The sequence below is a fragment of the Falco peregrinus genome, chromosome 7, assembly GCF_023634155.1.
Source record: "Falco peregrinus isolate bFalPer1 chromosome 7, bFalPer1.pri, whole genome shotgun sequence".
NCBI classification, from domain to species: domain Eukaryota; kingdom Metazoa; phylum Chordata; class Aves; order Falconiformes; family Falconidae; genus Falco; species Falco peregrinus.
In genome coordinates this window covers 81492396-81516570 of record NC_073727.1, presented here as the reverse complement: position 1 = coordinate 81516570, position 24175 = coordinate 81492396, and the positions used below count along the sequence as shown (strand labels likewise).

The following is a 24175-nucleotide window of genomic DNA, read 5'->3' as shown; positions in this document are numbered from 1 at the left end:
CACACACTTTCAGTTTTACAGTGAACTGCTGTTATTATTTAATTTGTTTAAATGTAGCAAAGCAACTAAGAACTCAAGACTTGATCAAGTAGCCAGTATTCTTAATCTCTCAACCTCCCATGCTAAACAATGTTTCCCAAATGGGACTGACACAGAGAATCTAATGAAACGATGAGTGCAGCTCACACACTGTATTTTAATCATATTTTTTAAACGCAATCCACTGAATGTGGTATACATGGTAGCAATGCTATTTTTAGCTATGGGCTTTGACACCGAACAGGCAAGCTGTATAAGGAATTCTATTAAAAATAATCAGCAGAACACAAATGAACTTTTGATGCTAGTAAAGCATCACTACGAAGCTAAACAAATTGGTTATGGCCTTTTCTGCAGTTCCCAAGCTAAAAATAAAAACTTGAAACACAGAACTGTAAACAGCATTTCTCCAGTGTTTTCTCCCCCTTTTGTTATACTCCAGTAAAGGACACATCTCATTACCAGATAAATCTCTACCTATCCATTGCCACGTTTAGTTTTTATTTTAAATGTTTAAGATTAAAAAGCTATTCTCCCATACTAGGCAGCATAAACATGGTAAAAGCATCAGTTTGCTATTAGCACTTTACTATGGAACAACAGTATATTGTGTGTGCAAATTGTTTTGATACAAACTGCTGTAATTTTTCAAAGCTAACTAAAACCTAATACAATGACGACTAGAACTATTCCAGATAAATTGTGACTTTTTATCTTCACGCTGTTTTGAGTTCGGTGAATCATCTGAGGACACTCAGTGATAAAACTATTTACATTTGGATTCCCACTCTGTCTATTATTTCCTACATTAAAGTACATGTACAAGTAAAACACGCGACCAGTTATATTTCCAGCTGATATTCTGTAACATTTGGCCACCATCAACAGCCGTCCCAAATCCTCAAATTCTGCCCAGACAAGAACTGCTGGTGAAAACAAGACAACGCAACTTGGGAAATTTGTATCATTACCCTCTTTTTCTGAAGTTAGTTATCAACTCTGACCCTTTTCAACGCTTGAATTTTGCTGTCAATACCAACCTGCTACAAGGAGAATGGGTGCCTTGTCAGGATGAAGTTCCATTTGTCGAGCAATCCATGGCCCATCAAAATGCGCATACCACCAACCCTTCTTCTTGTTCTGGGGATCTTTGTACTGGTCCGCAGGACGGATGAAGGGAATGCGGAAGTAGCGCTGCTGCCTGTTCATTTCAATCTCTTGTTGCCTGGCTGGTAGCTGGGCTGTCGAATTCTGTTGAGCTAACACACAGGGAAAAAAAAAAGCAAACAAAACAAGTAGAAAACAAGAAAGATGTATTACGACTTGCTTGATAGTAGCAAAGGAAAAAAAAAAAAGGAAAAAACCAAACCAACCAAACACCGCCCCCCAAAAAAACCCAAACCAGACCCCCCAAAACCAGAGATTCTCTCTGAATACAAGGTCATCTGAAGTCCAAAAAACCTGAAAAGTACTCCCATCTCATAAAATATGCATTCTTTTAATCACTACAGCTACAACACTGGTGAGGAAAGGCTCACATTAACTATTGTATCTATAGGTTACTCTATAGGTTGCTCAGTGGCATCAGGTACATTTAGACAAAACAGAGTAAGTAAAATAACACATTCTGCTTTAAAATCAGTATTTAGGTAAAACTTCCCCATATAAAATTGCTTATCAACAGAAACATTAATCAGCAACTGCCCTAGTTCAGTCCATTTCTTTGTAAAACAAGGTCACAGTGTCACAGCACAAAGAAGCATTTTCAGTTACAAAAATGCAAAGCACCACTTGAAGATTTTTGATAGTCAACACAGAAGTGTGTATAATACTGTTAGAAATGAATAATTTGTTAATAGAAACATTGACAACAAATTGCTTATTACAAACTGCCACCACACATAACTTTCTGCCTAGATTTGTGTGTACTGAACTCCAGCATTAGAACTAGTCTCTGGCTGCTTTCTTTTTCAAAGAAACAATTTTTCAAAGAAATTTTTTATGTCAGACCATCAAGATCAACAGACCGAACTCTAGAGGAGACAAGAGTTATACGAAATCTTAAAGCTTCCTATATATATATATTAGTATACATTTCTTGTGCAGTTCTGGAGTCCCTCAGAGTCCCACACATTTCAGACTTGGGAGAGAAACTTTCTTTTGAATAAAAGCATATACTCTCTATGTTAACTCATCAACTGACCAGCCTTCTTAATTTTATGTATACACTATAATAATCAGTTTAGAATAGTAAATACTCTTATAAGCAAGATCTTTTCCTTTAATAACTGCCTCCTGTAAAATTACAGATCCTATTTTAGTGGTTTACAATATCACTGTTACATATATCCTGTTTAAGAAATTCTGATTGTGAATCTATGTCACCTCTACAAAAGAAAATCAGTATTAACAGTTCCATGTTTCAGCATAAATGGAATAAACAAAAATGTATTCCTTTTTCTTTTCCCATTGTCTATTAAGCAGCAAAGCTAATTTAGAGCTAAAATTTGATTAAATAAAAAATTACAATCTCTTCTAATTATGTATTTATGTTATGAACAAGACTAATAGACTAGCAACTGCACCTTGAAACTCATTTCACTTAGATTCAAGCAAAACTAGTTTTTCTAAATGTGAAGAGCAGAACCTTAAAAAAAAAATACATACTATACAAATCATATCCCCTATTTTATTTCCATGTCTACGTAAACAAAGAGGAGAAAAACAAGAGATTTTAATAGGTGAATGCCACTTTTATACACCAACTCTGATAAAGCATGTATTTTACAAGGAGATATAGTTCACAGTTTATAAGAGATTAATTCTATTTTCTGCAAATTGTTTGAACATCTATCACAGCAGACCAGTGCTTTAGCATCATCTAACACTTTTTTTGCACTGGGTGGTAACTGCTAAGGCTTATGTCTACACCTATGCATAGCTCAATCCAAGAGGAAATCTACAGGACAGAAATGCTAAGCAGCCAGTATAGCCTCTACTTTTCAGTGCTATAGAATTGTAGTTCTTTATTCAAAAGAAACCATCACCTGAATGTTAGTCTGTGTGCTAGGAAAATAGTCGTTATATTAAGTTGATTCCAGAGTTTTGCTACAACAAAAAGCCATGTGCAGACAGTAAAAAATATCAGAGCAAGCACAGTATTTCTTGGGGGCCTGGGGAGGGGAGGGGGGGGGGGGGGGGAAATAGGGATTATACCTTCAAATAACCTACATAAAAAGGTTATTTCATTCTCCCTTCCCATGACTGCTCAAATGGATAAGAAGGATCTCATGAAGATCAGCAGTAAAGTACGTTCATATATTACTAGAGTAACATATAATTACCATCAGCTGAATAACGTTGCCAAATTGTAAAATAGAATTTTTTTGAACAATTAAATTATATGTACAGGTGTAGCAAAACACTGGATTAATTAATGTTAGTACAGATGTCTCAAGTGTTCCTATTCTTCAAAGTTAGCTTAAATAATCATCTCCCCACTTACTTGAGTTGCTCAAAAATGGTGCAAAATCTGTGAACAAATATTACATGTTGAACAAAACATAAAATTGCTGATCCTTTATAAGTTATAGTTTCATTACCTCAACATTTTTCATCAATGCTGAAGACAGACAAATGGAAATTCTAGTTAAAAAATAAACACAGATGTTGAGCTAAATATTTCTATTCATTTTCTGCTCACTGACATATATAAAATGTCTCCTCAAGTTTCATAAATCTCCAAATACTTCTATCTTCAGGATTTAATTTTGAAATCGATTACTTCAATGATTTGTGATACCTGTTATAAAGCCTTGGTTGCACACATGCTAAGCACAGACTGCCATAACAAATCTCCTATCTAATTAACATAGTACTTTTTAATTTTTGACATTTCTGTTAAGGAAAAATTTTCCAGACCTCTATTAATACCGAATCTGCCTATTCCAATAATAATACACAAACCAGTGGTTGGCTTCTATACTGAATGTATAAATTTAATTAAAGAATGCCTGTAAAATTACACTACATCAGTGAAAAGGTGGAAAGATAAAACTACATAATTTGAAGCACACATCCACTGACATCTGAAAGACTTTTAGCTTAAACATCTAAGAAATCAGAGTTCCTTCTTACTACCTTCTCAGATCATAGTAATATATAGATGTGAAATGCCCATATAGCATAATTATTTGCAATAGGAAGAATTACTTCCCGCATTCATGAGAGTTCCTGACGGTCACTATCAGTGACTTTCTCTGAACAGCAACATTCTAACTTCTCTTCGGAAACATGAAGCCATGTTTCAAGAAAAAATAAAAAATGCAATGAAAAACACTGAAAGGAATTCTGTAAACGTCTATCTAAATGTGAGGAGAACATGAATATTCCAAGCTTTATTTGCACAAATCCAAATATTTCTCTGCTCTTTGACACTTTCCATCAGCAATGCTATGCATGAATATTTATTTTACCCATTTAGCTTCAGACAGAACTTGCAAGCTCAAGTTCAAAGCAAAATACCACTTTGCAGAAGTGCTTCAAATGCCTTTTCCTGCTATTTCAGTCATAAGCTTTCTTAGAGCACTTAAAACTGCATTACTAGGTATGGACACAAGGACCCCTTCTTTGATAACATCTCTTCCAGGGGCTGAGATTTCACCTACCATATACCTGTACCAAACCTCCCTGAAAAACTCACAATTCTCAGGTAATGCTATAAGCAACACATAACTCAGGAAATGAACCAAGGGGAAGGAGACACCTTTGTATAAGGACTAACACTGAGAATAAGAAGGGCATCCATATCCCCCATTGCTCAGGACAATGCTCCAATCCCAGGCTAATGGGACTTTGGGGAGAGCACCTTCTTGACATCTTCTCTTTCCTTTGCCTCTCCCATTACCTGTGTGCCCAGGAACACAAAAATCACAGAACCAGAAGACTGCACGAAAGATCTGACTTTATTGTACCACTTGCTGTGATCCTGTTAATTTCGTAGATTCCTTTTATAACAGATGATCACTGGACTTTTGGGGTGGAGTGGCACGAAAATAGTAATAACAAACTCTGCAAGTATCACTCCAGAAACTGGGCACCTGATTTTCAGGTCTGCCGGTGATAAACATGTGGTAACTCCTACACCTTCCTGTTGAATTTAAAAGGCAGTCACTTTCATTAGTGCGCTGTTTGATGATAAACATCCATGTGTGAAATCAGAATGACACTCTAGAAAGAAAGCAGGGACTATGCAAAGTTTATCATCCCATAATAAAAAACTGCAGTATCAAGACCCATAACATTTTTATAAAAAGAATGTAACCTGAAGTCTACAAGGCTTACAGTGATGTAAATGGGAAAATTATTAGCACATTTCAAAAGGATCTAAATCTATGTCTATATATCTATATCTTACAAAAGAATAAACCCTTATCACCAACACTTTTTGTTTTGTCTGGCCCCAAATGTAACAGGGAATTATGTAACAGAGCATAATTCCTTCCAATCTTGTTTTTCATAGTACCAGAAAAAATCACAGGCAATTCCTCATAGCTGGACTATTTGAAAATGGCCACAAGTGGTGTTCCCCTGGGCCCAGGATTGGGGCCAGTTCTGTTTAATCTCTTTTATCAATGGTATGGACGAGGAGACTGAGTGTATCTTCAGTAAGTTTGCAGATGACAGCAAATTGGGGGGGAGTGTTGATCTGCTTGAGGGCAGGAAGGCTCTGCAGGGGGGTCTGGACAGGCTGGATCAATGGGCCAAGGCCAGTTGCATGAGGTTCAGCAAGGCTCAGGGCCAGGTCCTGCACCTGGGTCACCACAACCCCACACAGCACCACAGGCTTGGGGAAGAGCGGCTGGAAAGCTGCCTGATGGGAAAGGACCTGGGGGTGCTGGTCAACAGCCGGCTGAACATGAGCCATCGGTGTGCCCAGGTGGCCAGGAGGGCAACAGCATCCTGGCTTGTATCAGCAACAGTGTGGCCAGCAGGACCAGGGCAGTGACTGTCCCCCTGTACTGGGCACTGGTGAGGCCGCCCCTCGAATCCTGGGTTCAGGTTTGGGCCCCTCACTACCAGACAGACACTGAGGTGCTGGAGCGTGTCCAGAGCAGGGCAACGGAGCTGGGGAAGGGTCTGGAGCACAAGTTCTATGGGGAGCAGCTGAGGGAACTGGGGGTGTTTAGCCTGGAGAGGAGGAGCCTCAGGGGGGACCTTATCGCTCTCTACAGCTGCCTGAGAGGAGGCTGTGGGCAGGTGGGGGTTGGTCTCTTCTCCCAGATAACAAGTGACAGGACAAGAGGAAACAGCCTCCAGTTGCACCAGGAGAAGTTTAGATTGGGTATTAGGAAAAATTTCTGCCCAGCAAGGGTGGTCAAGCATTGGGACAGGCTGCCCAGGGAGGTGGTGGAATCACCATCCCCGGAGGTATTTGAAAGACGTGTGGATGTGGTGCTTAGTGACATGGTTTAGTGATGGCCTTGTCAGTGCTAAGGTAACGGTTGGACTCAATGATCTTAAAGGTCTTTTCCAACCTAAATGATTCTATGATTCTTACTATTTTTAGAATTTCTATGCTAACCTTACATATAACTCTCTGTTCTGAACTTTCACTATCTCAGAAAGCAACATTTGTAATTATGAGGTCAGAACTGGTATGAACAACCTCAAAAATGAAGTCTCAAAAGTCTCAAAATGCAAACCACGGTTTCTAAAATGAAAAATTAAATTCCTTATTCTTAAGTAGCACAGCAATGAATACTTAGCAAAAATGCCAGCAACTGCATCAGCAAATCGAGAACTACTTTTAACAGATGTGAGCTGGTATGAGAAAAAGTTTCAGGGAAAGCTATTCAGCTCTAGAAGTATTCTACTTTCTCAAAGTATTTGCCAGTTCCAATCCTTTCAAAATATTTACCTTAAATCAATATAAAAATACTCTAGAAACCCAAGAATTTCTTTCAACCGAGCAATGCCAACATTCATTCTAGAAATGTTTTCTTTAGAATACTGTCACCAAAATTATTATAAACACAAAATTATCTCTCCTCACCATAGTCTGTGACTGATTTGGGAGCACGCTGTTCTGTTTCTGCATTGCGTTTCTTGTTCTTGGATTTCCAAGCATGATATACCTTTAGCCTCCTGTGAAACTCTTCTCTGCAAGCTGCCAACAGTTCGATATCTGTCACAAAAAGAAGGAAGACATGAACAAAAAGTCAGAAAAAGTATTTATGCAATGCTTTTCTATATTGACAGGTAAATAACTGTAGATCACATTGTAATACTAATATGTTATAACAAACCCTCGTTCTTTGCAGCAACAGGACCTGTATTTTATGGCCCAGAAAGACTCTCAGAGTGCTATATATCCTTTTCTCCCTTAGTGAGAGTAGTCCCCAAAGCAGCTGTTCTACTGTGAGATTTGGATCAGTGAAATGTTACAAACAAAACATTCAATTCACTAAATTTGGCTGTTAACAGTATCACAAGCCAAGCAGTAAAGAAACAGATCAAGTTTCACTGCTGAACTTTATTTCTGCAATTTAAAAAAGGAAAATCAGCAATTTGACTGCTCAGACCTGGGGTCTTTTTTCCACTTTCATAAATATATTTTAATTTTGCTGAATTTCATGATACTAAGAGACTGAACGATTGCATGGCTTCTTCATTAGCCACCTAAGAGAATCCAAACTGGTTTCACTAGGAACGAACACATATTATCACCATGTATTACTGCAACACCTATTCAGCTGAAAACATTGCTCCAGTCTTGCATATATAAAAACAAAAGAGGAGCTAACTTTGGGTTTTAAATACAAATAGAGAGAATGGGTTTATTTCTAATTCCTACATCCAGGGAGACATTTTGAGTTATCTTAAATCAGAAATTAACCAACTGCTTTCATTCAGAAGCAGGAAGAAACAGTAAAATTTAATAAAGGAATAATTCTTATCTATCTTCATAATATTGGGGAAGAGTAATTCATGTCCCATCTGTGAGCTTGCCAGTGAAATGACACATTTTGAAATTAAAGAATAATCTGAACATCTAAGACAGAAAATATTTCACACTGTGCTTTACATGACATATTTGGTTTTTTGTGATTTTTGTGGTAACAAGAAGTGATAACAAAATAGTTCTTAGAACAAGCAAATTCTAGGTAAAGCATTATAACTATTATTCGCTTTGTGGAAATTCATAATTCTGAGACATTAAATTAATGTAAAATAAAAATATGTATTTAATGGCACAAGCAGTTTAACATCATAAATATATAATCAGTAAAGCAGGTAATAAAGGAAATTCTGTTTCCTCAGTAGGGAAATAGCTTAGTTTGCTGTTCTTTTGGGGGTAATAGAACTTTTAAAAATTTATTTGACATTCATTCAAACCTGAATATATGAATGAGCAGGGTTTTATCTTTGTCAGAGAAAGAAAGGAACACCTTTCATACAACAACAACTTGACTGCTTTCTCAAATCAGAACCCCACCCCCCCAAAAAAATCCCAAACAACTTACCACAGGATGTATTGATTGTATCACGAAGCTCTGCATATTTCCACTTACTGAGATCATGCTTCTTAGTACCAGCAGCAGCTTTTGTGGCTTGAACTGAAGGACCCCTACAATTATTAAAAAAAACAGATGTATTTTTTCAAGTATGAAACAGGAATTGCTAAAACAGGAGGAACAGACCACGTGATCCACACTGCAGTACGTTTATTACAATGAAAAGCAGCAGCAGAGGGACTGAATTCAAAGATAAAGTGCCATATTATTTTCCACATGTTCAAATGATTAAGAGAAAACGGAAGTATCATTTATGTTCAAAATCATATAATAATCTGATTGCTTGCCTAGAGAGTAAAAGGAATTGTCATTAATTATTAGCACTTATTTGTGAAAAGACACATATTCCATTTATGTGTACATCACCCCACAATGATGTACATTTTTCTTAGTACTAGTCAAGATGCAGAATACAGGCAACAACGAGTGGCCACACACATTTTTAGTTCCATTAGAAAAACAGGTGTAGAAAAATATTTCTGAAGTAGACAAGTAGAAGGAAGAAAAGGTGTTTCCTGCGCTGTTTAAAACTGGATTAGGACAAAAACCTCGCACCAAGATTAGAAAAAATATTCCATGTCTTTGACAAAAGTCTAATATAAGAGAAATCAAACTAATTCTCTACTATTTCTATAGTAGCTGTCTGAGAACAGCCATACTTATTTTTGGGGGGTGAGGTTGGAACCATCAAAAGATGCCAAGGATAAAAGGACCACTCTCAGAAGAAAGGCTGTAGTAGTATAAGTATACTACTAAGTATAAAAACACTTATCCAGAAACAGTGTTTTTCAAAGGCAAAAGGTATTTGTCGTGTAGGTAGTGTATGCAATAAGGTCAACAGTAAATGCAATTGATATATTATTACTAAAATCTCCATCGTCTTTAACCATATGTGTAAGGTTACCCATGAAACAAACATTAAATATATATGTATAATGATAAACCTGAAAAATTTTTTTTTTTTTCTTAACAGTGGTATGGATAAGAAGTGGAAGAACTCTCCCCATGGAACAGTAAACTTCCCATGGATTATTTGGATATAAACAAAGTTCAAAACAGTCCAACATTTAGTGACAAACAGAATACCTTTTAAACACTAAGGAAATCAAGACCACACACATGCTTCTAACCAACCTCTGCTAAAGCTGAGGACTAAGAACATGAGGCAAACTGAATTATCTTTCAGGATCTGAGAGGATTTGTTCAGAAGAAACTAGATCTTTAACGGGGTAGCAAAATACTTGATACAATATGTGATACTGAAAATCAACAAGAAAAAAAACCAGAAGAGACCAGGCCTTTTCATTTAAAGCCCGTTTGTGCAGCCATATCTTTGTGGAACTGTTACATTATTACAGTATTTATAATCCAGTTAATATTATTTTAAAGTTTGTTTTTCCATAAAGGTCTCATGTGGTACTATAAAGTTTGATATTGTTTATTCTCCCTTTTTATTTAATAGGTTATAAATAAATTTTCTGTGAAAAATCTCTCTATGTAGATATAGCAGTTCTAAAACCAAGGTAACAAATGCCATTTAAATTTCATAGAATAAAACAATCTGTTTAACCAAATGTTCTTAATAGCAACTGAATCATCTCTTCAAATGTAATTAAAACTACAGAATCTTACTGTTTATTGCACCATCATCTTAATTATGCCTATGTATGCTACTAATCTGAGTCAACACACAGCTTCCAGTTATGGTATGTGAGAACTCTGACATAAAAAATTACCTCTTTGACTTTTAATCAGTACATAGCTGAAGGACAAGAACCCTTCTGCACCCTCAGCACTACTCACTAAGTGTAAAACAAATTATTAGACAGTCTCCTTCAAAATATGTATTTTAATATTTTGTTATCACTGGCATACCTGTAGGTCATTAAAGGATTGCTGCTAAATGTAATTTCCGCTGCCTGGTGTCTAACCTTTTTGAACCTAATTTGACAAATCCTAAGGATTTTCCTTATTTAGCAACGCTGCCCACCACTCTAAGAGTTTGCTCCATAATTTAGAGCAGCAGAACTAGGCTGTAAGATCTCTGGTTAAACTAGTAATCTTTAAGAATGCTAATCCAATTGAACGGCTTAGTCTTTCCATTACAGTACTACTCTGCACTCTGCAGATCACTCTTGTTTTCTACATGACTTTAAGCATAACAGTCTGGCAGTGAGAAGAGCATGATACATGACAGTCAGTCTTCAACACTCAATCTGACAAAATTATGTGTCATAAACAGTATTTTCAGACCTAAAAAAAAAATAAAAATCAGTCTTCAGTGAAGTTTCCAGTACATGGAAAGTTAAAAAAAATAAATAAATAGTTAAACAAGCATACAGTAAGTACTGCATTTTGAATTCAACCAAAACACAAACCCTCTGATTTTGCCCCAAAGTTTTGTGACTTTTTTTCACATTAAGTATTGGCCGTTGTCACTGGAACTGTGTCAATATATGCAATACAATCTAGCCATCGAAATTCACATGCTAACTTCATTACACACAACATTGTTTATTCCTAGTCTTAAAATACCACTGCAAGAAACACATTTAGTTAACAGCTGTACTCCCAATTATCAATGCTACAACTACAAAACTCATCAATCATGAGAGACCAATCATCTTCAGACTATATATACACAGCATAGCAGCTTATGTAACAACAGATTCACTTTTAAAAGCTCTCTAAACAATTTTGCTTCTTAGTAGGCTTCAGAAAATGAATGTCAAAAGGTTATTTCTGTCCTAAGTTGCACAATACACTTTCTAATTACTCACTGATATGTAGGACATTGTTACAATTTCTTTCCACAGAGTATTAGTATTCTAACACAAGTTAGTATGAGACTGTTCCAGCAGAACTGTATTCAGATCTAGACCTGCATTCACCTTTTCTCCTGCATTGTGCATAAAAATTTGCATTAGCATTCAAGAAATCTCAGAAGGGGATGTTGTTTAGTTGTCTTAAGAGGGGGTTTAATATGCTTTTAACATGGTAATTTTCAAAATTGCTTTTATTTGAACTAGAATATCTTCTTACTATAAGTGCTAACAGTTATCATTAAATAACATCATTAACTTTGTGTTGAATCTATAGAAGTACTCCTACAAAAGATGTGGAGCCTAGTTTTCTATTATCATTTTAAGAAAGGTGAAAAGAGAAGAGCACTGGAGGAACATTACCAAAATTACATAAAACACCAGGGTACATGAACTATTTAATTTTTTTAGAACCAATTAAAATAGCAGAAAAATAATTGCTGACAAAAGATGTTGATTAAGGAAATTTATCTGAAAGAAATAATTTACTTGTTTGCTTAGCACTTAAAAAACCCACCAAACTTGATTCTATGATTTTTTATTCCGTAACACTTCAATCCATTTAATGTGCGATTTTATAAAATAATTAGTTTGGTGTTGTCTTCTCACCTACCTAGACAATATTTCTGACATTTCTGTGGCCATTTGTTCCCTATAAGAAAATTGATAAATAAGCATAAACCAAACATATGAATATAAAAACAACCTTTACAACTCTGAAAGTCTCTTGCCAACCAAACAGAAGCTAATTAAAAGTGCACCAAAAAGTGGCTACTTATTTAAATATTTTCCATTCTAATATATATATATACACAAACAGAGCTTTGATTCTTTTAAGAGCAATAAATCACACAGGGCAGTGAAAAATAGATGATGATATGTGAAAAAATTTACACTATATAATCATCTCTAAATAGATCTTATTAGGTATATTAGATTATTAACTTTTTTATTAGAAGCAAAGTAGTGGATACAAGGTATTGCAAACTGATTTAAATTTTACAGATGCACACTAATAAAATTATTATGGGGTATTAGTAAATATCAGGACTATCAATCTCCTTTGAATTAATTAGTATTGCTTTTTTTTCTATTAGAGCATTCAAATAGAAAAAAAATGCCATACGCAGTCATTTGCAGCTTTGTTCCATTGGCTCTGCAAATAGAAGACATTTATGTTAGACAGACTACTTCCTAGTTACCTTTCACAATGTGAAGTGGGAAAAGGTGGGTCATAGTATTTACATCTTATTTACTATCTTATGATTATTTTTTTTATTAACAGAGAAACAGGATTATATTGACCTTTTTTCCTCACCTTTCTCATTCAATCATGACTGTTAAATTATTTTTTTAAAAATAAGTTAAATTAAGATAATCTGGAAAATATGTACAAGCTAAAACTTCCCCCACCCCTTCTACCCTCCCACCCCACCTTTCAAAATCAAAGATTTTGAGACATGCTACTGATAATTTAATGTCTGGATAAGCATATCAGAAGAAATAACAGCAATCCTTATGTAGCTACTCTGGGAACAGAACAGATAGCTTCTTCTTGCAAGTTCTGAAAAGACACTAACTGCCATAATGAAAATCCACATAATACACACCATAGCATTAAATACGCTACAAATTAGAACTTACTTGGATTGTTCCAGCACAATGCACAGAAGAGAGATACAACAACTTCACTGAAGCTAGCTTATTTTGTTGCTATATGCTATACTATATTTCAATAAGCCACATAAATAAAAACCAGCTACCTATTATTTAACTATTTTTTAACTTAAGCACTAAGCACTTCTGTTAAGGGATTCACTGCACCTAGGAGTAAATTATTACACATGATTTCACATGGGTGAGTAATAAAATTGCATGAAGCTAGGAGAAGTCCAGCATACTCAGCCCAGAATAAGCACCAATTAAAATGCTGGATCTACTGGCAGAACAAACAACTTCTCTTTTTCAAAAGGAGTCAATGAGTATATTTTTCAAAGAAACTACTAATACTTACGAACCTTTAAATATCTATGAAAACTAATGGTGGATGCAGCAAGGTATTGAGAAGGAAAGAAATAAAGTATTTTCAACATACAACACTACACAAGGAACCAATGAGCAAAATACAAGAGTTCCTTCAAAGCAGCACATAAAAATCACCTTCTTCTTACTATTCTCACTGCACAGGTAGTACAGCACAATGGAAAATACCCTTTTATTCATGCCAACGTATAAGCATGAAATGATTCTTTACAAAATTGTGTGAACATACTGTAGAACCAGTATACTCCATGAATTCAGCATGGAGTGATACATGCTTTATCTTACTACAGCAGAATTTAATAGAAAATGGAAATACACATATGTAAGTCATAGTGATTTCAGTGCATCATACGGTAATACGCAAGTCTCTAATCCAGAAGACGGAAGAACTTAAGTTCCTTAGACTCTAGCAAAATTTTAATTGCTATCAGTTAAAATAACTCTTGAGAATTTAGGTTTAAACCATTAAATTACATGTTTTGTTCAAACCAATAAATATTTTTCATTTCAGAAAATTCCCACAGTTTCTACCTTTAAGCCTATTCCCGCAGTTATGTGGAAATCTACCCTTGGATTTCAGTAGAAGATACTGGGGTCTGGGAAACGTTTTGGTTTGTTTTTAAACAAACCAAAACAAAATCAAATCAAAGAGGCAATTAAAAGCATTTTCTTCAATTTTTGGACATACTTAAAACTCTTTGAAGTAACTGCAGAAACGGAATGAAAAAGATCTGCTAATGAGCTGAAAAGAGACCTCACAGAAGCAGAAAAAACTATTGCTTTTTTCTAGATTTATACATTATCTTGTTGAAGAAAGTATTTACATTGTGAACTTAACTTGTTCAGACCATTCTGCACTTTCCAATCACTCAGAAAAGAGTCTTCATTCTCCTACTGCTAACTACACAGCAGAGAGAAACCGGCAGCCGGTTAGTTCATCATCCATTCTGGGACTAGACAAGAAATACAAATACCAGGGTCACCCATGAGCAGTAGGAAACACTGTGGGAATTAGAGCTTCACTGTCAGAAAAGCTGAATCCTTTGAGTCTTTCTTGTCTATTGCCTCAATTCTTTCATAATTAAGAGAAGTCTGCCAGGTTGCAACAGTAGAGTGACTTTGTGTTTACCTTCAAAGTACTGCACTAAAATCCAAACAAGGGAAGCATGAAAATCTCCAGAATGCTGTCTGTGACGTACTTGGACATTCAACTAAGCGTGTTAAAGTCTTACCTAAGACAATATGACAGCTATTGTGTACTGAGAACCAAACCACAATAATTTTACTGGAAGTGTCTAAAAATCAGTATTGTACATGAAAAGTAAATCACCCAGCTATCTCACATAGGCATAGAGTTATTAAAAAAAAAAAAAAAAGAGTATACATCTATATAACATTTGAGTAGCAAAGAGCACAGCTGGGAGCTTGAAATTTCATGGAAACACTTGGGATGTTTTACACCCCTTCTTTCAACAAGAACAAACTGAGTAGACTAGCACTAATGATGTGATCATGTTCATAGGTCCCTTTACACAATTTGACCAATAAGTACCATTTTTACTGGAACTTCTAAGTTGCTTCTAAGGTGTCATCCTTCACACACAAAGAATTCTTGTTTTGCATGCAGTGTGGATCTGTATACCAAAAGCCACGCACTTCTTGAGACACATCAAAAAATTAACATAGAACAAAACACTTAGACAACATACAAACTTCAAACCCATTTATGTTAAATATATTCATTCCACTTTAAAAAACTTGCCAGTCAGGACACAGAAATAACTACTATTTCTGCATTCAAAGAGGGCTTCTTGTTAAAAAAAACCCAAAACATATACAAATTCACACTATACTACTGGAACCATCAAGTACCTGAAAGGATATATTTCATTACTACCCACCAGTGAAGAAATTCCATTCACTACTCCAAATGAGTCATAAAAATAATAATTTGCATTGGTTGTCATCCTTGCCAGAGCTCAAAAAAAGAAAAAGAACCGTAGCTGTATTCACAGGCACCTATTAAACTACTGACGTAGCAAGATGCAAAATGGAGAAAGTCTTTAAGCAAAAGTAGTCTATTTCTAAACAAATTTCATGAGTTAATTTGAAAAATTTTACTTATAAGATCATTTAATTAATACAAAAATACATTAAAAAAATCAACAAATGCATAGTCTTCTCAAAGGGATAAGTACAGTATGACGGGGGTGGGGGGGGTAGCGGGGGGTGGTAAGGAGCAGGGGAGGCAGGGAGCAGGGGAAGAGATATGTAATTATTTAGCCCCATACCTGCGCAATCCTAAATCAAGTTGAGCCTCATCACTGATGAGTTCTGCCTCACTCTGGGCAATTCTCATTGCAAGTTCATGATCACGACGTTCCTGTTCAAGCACTGCCTGGTGCTGGGTTTCCTCTTCTCGTTCTCTAGCTAGCTGAGCCTCAATTTCAGCCTGTTTTATAAAAACACACCTTTAACCTTATCCAATCAAACCCAAAACGCTATGTAAGGTAATTATTAGAAAGATATGCCAAGTAGTATATTTATAGCTTTCAAAACATGCAAAATTTACAGAACTGAAAAAGTTAACAGCCTTAGTATTTAGGTTGACCCACGAAAAGCAAAAAAGCTACAGACTGCATCTTGGTTTTCATATAGTCATCAAATCATTATTGTCCACCACTTGTATTACTTTTTCAAATTGAAGCACCAATCAATTATTCCTTATTTAAACAGCACATGAAGCTTTTTGTAGCTATTAAGAAAATTAAGACTTCAAAAGTTTTTAGAATTACTAAAAAAACTCAAGATGATACAGAGCGATATGTTTACTACTCCATAGCACTAACAATACTCCCTTGATATTCTGCACTTGGCATTATAGGACTTTGCAACAGGCATTGTTTGCATCTAGGTCCATGGTTCATTTCGAAAAGGGATCAAGACAAACAGTGAAATCCTCTGTGTACTTGACCTGGCTTTGAACTTAAGCAAATGGTAAAATTCTGACTTACTGAAATGCAGAAGCAATCCAGATATACTGCCTCTGCAGAGCAAAACTGTAATTCCGGTTTACCATCATTATTTAACACAGGGTTACTTCTACACAGAGTAAGCAAAACACAACCATCCAATTCATACTCTATAAGTCATACATGCCAAGTCTTAGCACCTTTCTTGGTGCCCAAACGTCAACAAAGGAGACAAAGTCATTCCCACTCATCATTGTGAATTTGCACCACTAAAGCAATGCAGTAACACCAGAGATTTTATCATACGAATCCCATTGTAGATTAGCTGATAGTAGCAACCACCAGCAGGAGAGATAATGAGTAATTAACTGTATGTTAAAGAAAGCAATACCCTACTGGATTACATATCTTCTTTGTATCCAAACACAGTGTTTTAAAGTGTAAATTACATTCTGCATTGCAGATATTCACATCTCAGAAACAAAGAAACATAAAGAAAGACAATCCCTAGAGATGCTCATAGTGCTGGCAGACGGTGTTGTTAAACCTTCTGGCAACAGGCCATCTTGCTTCCTCAGTGGACAAAGCTGAATTCATTTAAACTGTCCCTGAATGGAAACTTATTCTACAAATTTCTCACAAAACTAGGCACATCTGCAACGGTCTCCAAGCAATGATTTAGAGCCTAATCAAACAGCAGCTTACTCTTTTTACGTTTAACTTCTACAAGCTGGTAGTGCTTATTATTCTGATACAGGTGACAGACTCAGTAACACAGGAAAGATCCATTTTTTCATCAAAGTTAGGCTATAATTTCTCTGTTCATTTCAATGACTTGTTTATCAAGAATGAGGATGAGGTAGATAGAAAGAGTATGCAGATGCAAGGAGGATAAGCAGTGCTAGGCTAACGCCAGGGATAACAAGATACAGCAGAAAAATACTGCTTCTGCTTAGTCATGGAGAGGGCTTAAAATAGTCTTTAAACAACAATGACCACAGCCCTACGCTTGCTACAACTGCCGTACAGAGAAGCTTTTTCTCTCTGAAACTGCTCCCCCAGGTCACACACGTAATCTCCAAGACAAGAGAAAAACAAGGGTGCAGGGGCCAAACACAACTCAGAGTGAGAGTTCATGATGGGATCAGTAAGAAGTGTCAGAAATCAAGGGGGAAGGGTGGAGGAGAAGTGTTTACAATGCATGTATTTATTCTACATGAATGTAGCCGAATGAGCTACTAGAGACAGTCCTGTACCCTCTCATTATTACCAATATTCTGAAAGTGTTTACAGTTAAATGGTACGTAACACAGCCAGATGTCCAGATGTGACTGCTAGTAAATGTGTACCAAACTTGACTGACATAGAACATCTGCAAAAATTTCAAAGGCTAAACTAGGATCCTCCACTGTTGTGTGTTTTTAAATTTAAAATAACTTTTAAAAACAAATGCACCTCTACTCGTAAGACCTGAACTTGCATGTGTACTAGAAATGATGATCTGCCTTGGGAAGCCCTAATCATGATTTTCACCTTTACATTTACTACTAAAGCAACACTACTGAATGACTCTGAGACACAATTTTTAAAATAAAGCCATTAGACTCAGTAAAGAACCTAAGCTGTGAAAACAATTTAAAAAAATAAAACCAAAACAAAACAAGCTAAAACACTGACCTGAATATGCTTTTCTTCCTCTTCCCTCCTTTTCCTCTCTTCCTCTTCCTGTTTTCTTTTTGCCTCAATCTCAGATTTCCTATTAGAAAAGAGGAAGAGGGAATGAAAGCACGTTATTACGATGCGAACGAACAAGAGATAGGAAAGCATCCTCCATAAAACTGAACGGTAATCCAGAAGTCAGTACAGTCCTGATGACAGGACACTACATGTAAAGTCAAGAAACTTTGCAAGTTAATCTCTATTTCCAGCTGCATCACGTCATTTCTTCCATACTCTATTCTGACTACACTTACCTTAAACCACTGGGAAAGGGAATGTTTTAACACTGCATAGCACACCAGGAGTACGATCCAAGTGACCCTCTTTAAGCACAGGAGTATTAAAAATGACCTCACTAAAGCACCATTCCTATTTTCTTCTCATTCTATAACCAGCAACTTATTCAAGACTCACAGACGTCTTTCCTTTTCTTCCTTCCTTCGTTGTTTTTCCTCCTCTTCACGTCTCTTTCTTTCTTTTTCCATTTCCTCCTGGATGCGTCGCAGCCTCTCTGCTTCCTCCTCTTGTTGTTTCTTCTTTTGCAGTGCACTCAGAAGCTGCTCTGAGCTTCTAACTAGAGCATCATACTCTTTCTGTATCTGCTCCCTAGTCATTACAGTGGTCTGCAAAATGAATAATAACAGAGGATTATACTCCTTTACATTTGTACTTCATTTTTTAAAAATGTATATTGAAAAATATTAAGTGAAATGAGAGCGTCGAGCAGTATAATTAAAATATATATACACTTCAGGGTAGGGGAGCTTAAGCACATCTTTCCCTTTCTTCCTAAAGTCCTGGGGATCCGCTACTCTCTTATAAAACCATACAAAGTAATCTCCACTTTACCACTGAAATGAAACACGACTTCTCTTTAAAACATGCCTTCATTTTTTAAACCTTGCAGTTTTAAGCAACAGAAAGTAATTGTTACCACACTAAGATAAAAACTAAAGGTCTCCTATGTGCATTTTGTGTGGTGTTCCCAGCTGCTACAGTGGTTATTTACAGCTCTGCCTTTTATGCCATAGCACAGAGTAGTTTTTCTTACTACGTGTGCTAGCACTCAGAAAAATTATTGAACTGTGCCGTGACTTTTTTTAGAAAAGATAGTAGTAGCAAATAACAGTTTGAAAATATTTCAAACACTACCCTTTGATACATATGATTTCAAACCTCGTTGATAGCTACAATTTAATTTCACTTCACAATTCACACTGATGTATAACTAATAAAATTGTGATATGGGGAGCTTGCTGATCTTTTCTGAGGGTGTATCATGATGATAATCAAATTATTTTTATTAGAAAAGAACTGTAAGTTGATAGGTTAACTCTAGCATCTTTTCAGCTGTGATTTTAAAAAGAAAAATCTTAATGAAGTACACTAAGAAAGTTATAATATAGCATGAAAGAAAAATTCAGTACAATGATTTTTTTCTAACATTAATAAATCCCAGAGTGTTTTCATTTTGTCTGTGTAGTTTTGTGGTAAGAAAACTGAGAACTGTAGACCTTGAGGCATAATGAGCAATCTGAATTATCTTTCCTACCAAGTCTGAAAAAAACTTGTAATTAAAATATAAATCTCTTCACTTTGTGATAAATGCTTGTATGTTTCAGCCCTGATTAATTTAAAACATTGCTAACATGCATTATTCCAATAATAAAAGCAACAAGCAAATTATTGACATTTGTCTCAAAATATCAACATGCATTTTTGCTTTAAATTATCCAGTGCTGATTTTGAAACACATATATTATTTTGAAAATAATACCAAAGTCTAGACATATGCACCCAGTTTCAAGGTTCACTTTAGTTACATTACCAAATAATTTCAAACAGGATTTACCCAGTGCCTCTGAAAATTAAGACCTCTGTATCAAAATGTCTTTTCTAGAGAGAAAAATAAGTTTTTTAAATGTAATGAAAAACTATTATCTCTGGTTATTATTATACCTTAATTTTGGTCATTGATGCATCAATAGAATACTCCAGCTCCTTGACCTGCTTGCTTGTCTCTGCCTTCCCCTCCTTCAGAGCACTTACTACTTCATTAAATTTATCAAGTCTCTTCTTCAGTGTACGCACTTTTATCAGGCCATCAATGCTGTGAAGGTAAGACAGTTTATTTGTATAGTGAGATGTTTTTACAAGGCGATATTTTTAAAACCACCGCTAACCACACACATTAAAGAGGTAGATAGGGGAGACAAGTTATGCCTTCTGGTAGAACTCATCCTCTTTTCTTGTAATTCAAACATTATCACATGAAGTGCCTAAGCAATAGAGCCTTTTGCAAACAATAATTAAAACTGTTTAGCAGACACTGACTCAAAATAGAAAAATATGGTTTTATTTTGAGGATTAACATGGGGTGGTGGTTTTTTCTTTTCAGTAACAAAACACGCTGACGTTGCACCGGTAATGTAAAAATCTACTAGATTACTGTAATGTAAAATGTACTGGAGGATTCTGACTGGAGTAGATAAAGGTTGAGTTGTGCCGCTTACTCAAAGAGCAATAATGGGACTGAATCAGATAAAGCTCAACTATACAGCAGGGAATCCAGTCATTAAGCCCCATAGGGGAAAAAAAAAGTCTGGGGAAAAGAAGAGTTTAGGAAAACCTGGGACAGTCTTCCTAGAAAGAAACTGAACTGAGATTCAGGAAAACAACATACAAAAGGCAGAAACTAAATCCAATCATTACAGATGAGTACAGAACAGCTTAAAAATACAGGGACATTGTCAGAAATGCCAAGGTACAAAATGAAACATAACTATCAAAGGATGTAAAAGAAAACATTTTATAAGAACCCCCCTATTAAAGAACAGAGAGTTGGATCTCTAACAAAGAGCAAAAAGGTGTCAGCAGAGCTTCATGACTGAAGAGTTTTTTCCATCAGTATTCCATGTAGTCAGATTAAAGCTAATGGAATGACATAATTTCATGAGGAGACAAGATAGACAGAACACACAATTATTTTTAAGATAAAAAAGAAAGAGGGCCTATAAGGGAAGGTGTGAATGGGTAAAGGACAAAATTAATGAGCTTAAATTTCATATAGAGGGACTTAACTAAGGATTTCTAATAACTAGATGATCACTGAAGGATTTTATGAACAAAGAGCTAAACAAACATATCTTAGGAAAGGCTCAGATTTAGTCTATTCATCCTTGGGAAAGAGAGGAAGAACGTGGCAACTATTAAGTCTCTTTCAGTCATACTTAGCATCATTCTATGACTTCAGATACATTTAGTTAAGTGTAGTAAATCTCTTTACATTCACAAGAAAATAATATTAAAAATCCATTTTCTTCACCCAAGGAATATCCCCTTACCGTGGTTTGTGCTTTCTCTTGCAAAGCCACATACGAACAGTCTTTTGTATTTTAATGCAGGCACTGGCTCGATATTTTATCTTATTTTTCACTGTAAATAGACAGAAGATACTGAGTCTCAATGGTTTATACCATTTAACGCAACTCATACTACTCACACACTTGATGGCTCAAAACTCTATGTAGACTACATGTGCCTAACAGCAAGGTCTACACTAGGACCGTAACACTTAACACACGGCAGACAACAGAATTCACAGTCCTGAGCCAAGCACAGAGGTTTCCACCCGAAACAAACCGGAAGGATTAAGCATGTGCACGCTGGCACACATGCACACCCCCCCTCCAGATCCGCAGACATCAGTAAGCTCAGTGAAAAGCCACTGGACCTAGCAAGCAGGAAAGGCTCAACCTCTAAGTCCTGTGCTGAAGGGTAATCAAGTATCCAGTATCTGCTAAAGATAATAAAGTAGCTGCAACTTTGCTGAGCATTTCTTTGCAATGTTGAAATGAAAGAACAGAAAACAAAACCTCCAGCTGCGGCTGTTCTAACAGTCTTCATCTAGATTGGGACCCAGAGGCAAATTAAACAGAGAATAATGTCAAGGCACAGGCACAAGGATGTGTGCCAAGTAGCTCAGAATGCAAGAATGTATTTTTATCTGTCAACTAGAGAAAGCATAGATACCTAAGGCTCCATGCTAGTTTTAGTCATCAGCCGAGCACGTGGCTCGTGAACATAGTGATACTTAACTACAGGACGGAGGTGATCACAAAGACGTACTCTACTTTTTGTGTATCTATTTCAGCGTTATTCTGGGGATAAAATGAGCTTCCAATTTTCCATAAAACACTAAAAAAAAAGTAAGGCACATCAAACCAGCATATTATTTTCCTGGGTTTCTACTTTTTGAACACAGGACTTTCTGTCCTATCTTTCCGAAAAAACAGACCGACCAGCACAAATTTCTAGGTCAAAACCATTATTTTACTTTTACAATTTCCAATATCCGAACCCTATATAAGAATTCACAACTTGCATTTGCCCCAGTGCAAACAGCAACAAATAGTATCCAATCAGTGGCAGAAGTCACGACTGTGCTGGCCCAAATGCACAGCCATAAGGCATGAAGCCTTTGTGATCTTCTTTCCCATCTTAATGTATACTTTCCACCCTCTGTGTTATTATTAGATCCCTGACATCCTGCATCAGATCTTTCCCAATCTCCCAGACATCTTTACTGAAGCAGCCCACAAGCACCAATGTCTATTCCACACGACCACATTCCTACTTTGCACAGTAAACTGGACAGGCCAAGCAATTAGAAACTGCCTATCAATAGTGATAGGCACTTCTTTGCTGATCAGCAGTAATTGCTGAGGCGGAGATGTTTGCCCTGTAATTCACGTTAGTGCTTTCAAAAATGCAGTTTCTGCCCAGAGATGACAACCACTTGCAGGGACTTTCCAGAACTAAATGACTCCACGTTGTCAGCTAGAAGTTGAACTACTGTTCCTTCCTACTGATGTAGAAGTGTCTCCCATGCAAGATCTGTGATAGCTAATTATTTTTGTACAAGTGTTTACCCAGGTTTCAGCAAGCACCCAAGTAGACAGGACGCAGGAGACATACAACTGGTGGGTGGTGGCCTTATATCCCACTTTGAAAAACCTCTGCTTTAAGTGCCTCTCTTGCCAATCTTGAAATCAATTACTCAGACTTTAGTATGTAACCGTGTGCTATACATCTTCTTGGCTACATTTCAAGGCGATAATAATTGCTTTACTATATTTTTAACAAATATTTTGATTTAATAAAACATAAAATACATACATTTAATCACAGAGAGAGAACACCATTGAACTTTTTTCCAGCGACTGCAGATAAGCCAGCGATTCACTCGTTTAACTAGCTCTGCTAAGTGATCCGGATCAGACTTCATTATCTGATCAAACTCTGCAAACTAAACAATAATGAAAAAAAGTTTTACAAAAAAGGAGAACGGGGAGGGTTAAACGTTATTATTATTCAAGAGCATGTTGAGTTAAAAGGTAAAATATTTTTGATGTAAACTGTGTCATCATATCAGCTTTCAATTAATTCAAGTGAGCAAGTATGTCTGGCATCACTTTATTCTTTAATAACAGCAGTGACTACTAGGTTTTTCTGTTTGTTTAACTGCTGTGCAACACTTATCATTTACAATAATTTAACTATTTGTTAATTACTAAAAGTATTTATTGCCAAAATTTAAAAAAAATTGTTTCTCTATATCTTGAACACTTACTCTAGCCTTCCACAACTTCAAGACACTTCTAATTCTGTATCTGGGAAAAAATAAAGCCCTGAAAGCACTTCTCAATTTCTAAACTTTGTACAAGTGTACAACTAAGGCAACTTTTTCTGAAAATCCTGCACTTCTACTTTTCAGTAATTGTTACAGTTAAGAACATATTTCTGGGACTACAGTAATTCCCCTTTCTAGTCACAACAGCTCCCTACTTCATCTCCTTTCTCTGCACAGCAGCAGCAATACTCAGAATCACAGAAAGAGATTTCAGCTATAAACAGATTTCATTAGAAAAGTTTTTTTTTCTTTACCCTGACTCGCTCTTTTTAATAGTCAACATAAGTCATAACTGACTGGTAGAACATCTTG

The 24175-nt window shown here is 36.0% G+C and overlaps 1 protein-coding gene across 4 annotated transcripts in view; it reads right to left on the bottom strand.

Moving 5' to 3' along the window:
- The window catches only part of MYO6 (myosin VI), a 118502-nt gene that overhangs the window by 3786 nt on the left and 90541 nt on the right, over positions 1–24175 (bottom strand). The window contains exons 23-34 of one of the 4 annotated variants that reach the window (XM_055810319.1): positions 23350–23479; positions 21516–21606; positions 20131–20281; positions 18586–18794; positions 18130–18208; positions 15772–15932; positions 12564–12593; positions 12051–12089; positions 8565–8668; positions 7094–7225; positions 3545–3571; positions 1080–1298 (exon numbers count right to left, since the gene is read on the bottom strand). In XM_055810319.1, the coding sequence (XP_055666294.1) occupies positions 1080–1298; positions 3545–3571; positions 7094–7225; positions 8565–8668; positions 12051–12089; positions 12564–12593; positions 15772–15932; positions 18130–18208; positions 18586–18794; positions 20131–20281; positions 21516–21606; positions 23350–23479 (1372 nt within the window). The remainder of the gene's footprint in view (positions 1–1079; positions 1299–3544; positions 3572–7093; positions 7226–8564; positions 8669–12050; positions 12090–12563; positions 12594–15771; positions 15933–18129; positions 18209–18585; positions 18795–20130; positions 20282–21515; positions 21607–23349; positions 23480–24175) is intronic. The other 3 variants (XM_055810320.1, XM_055810322.1, XM_055810323.1) reach the window with 3 other exon arrangements.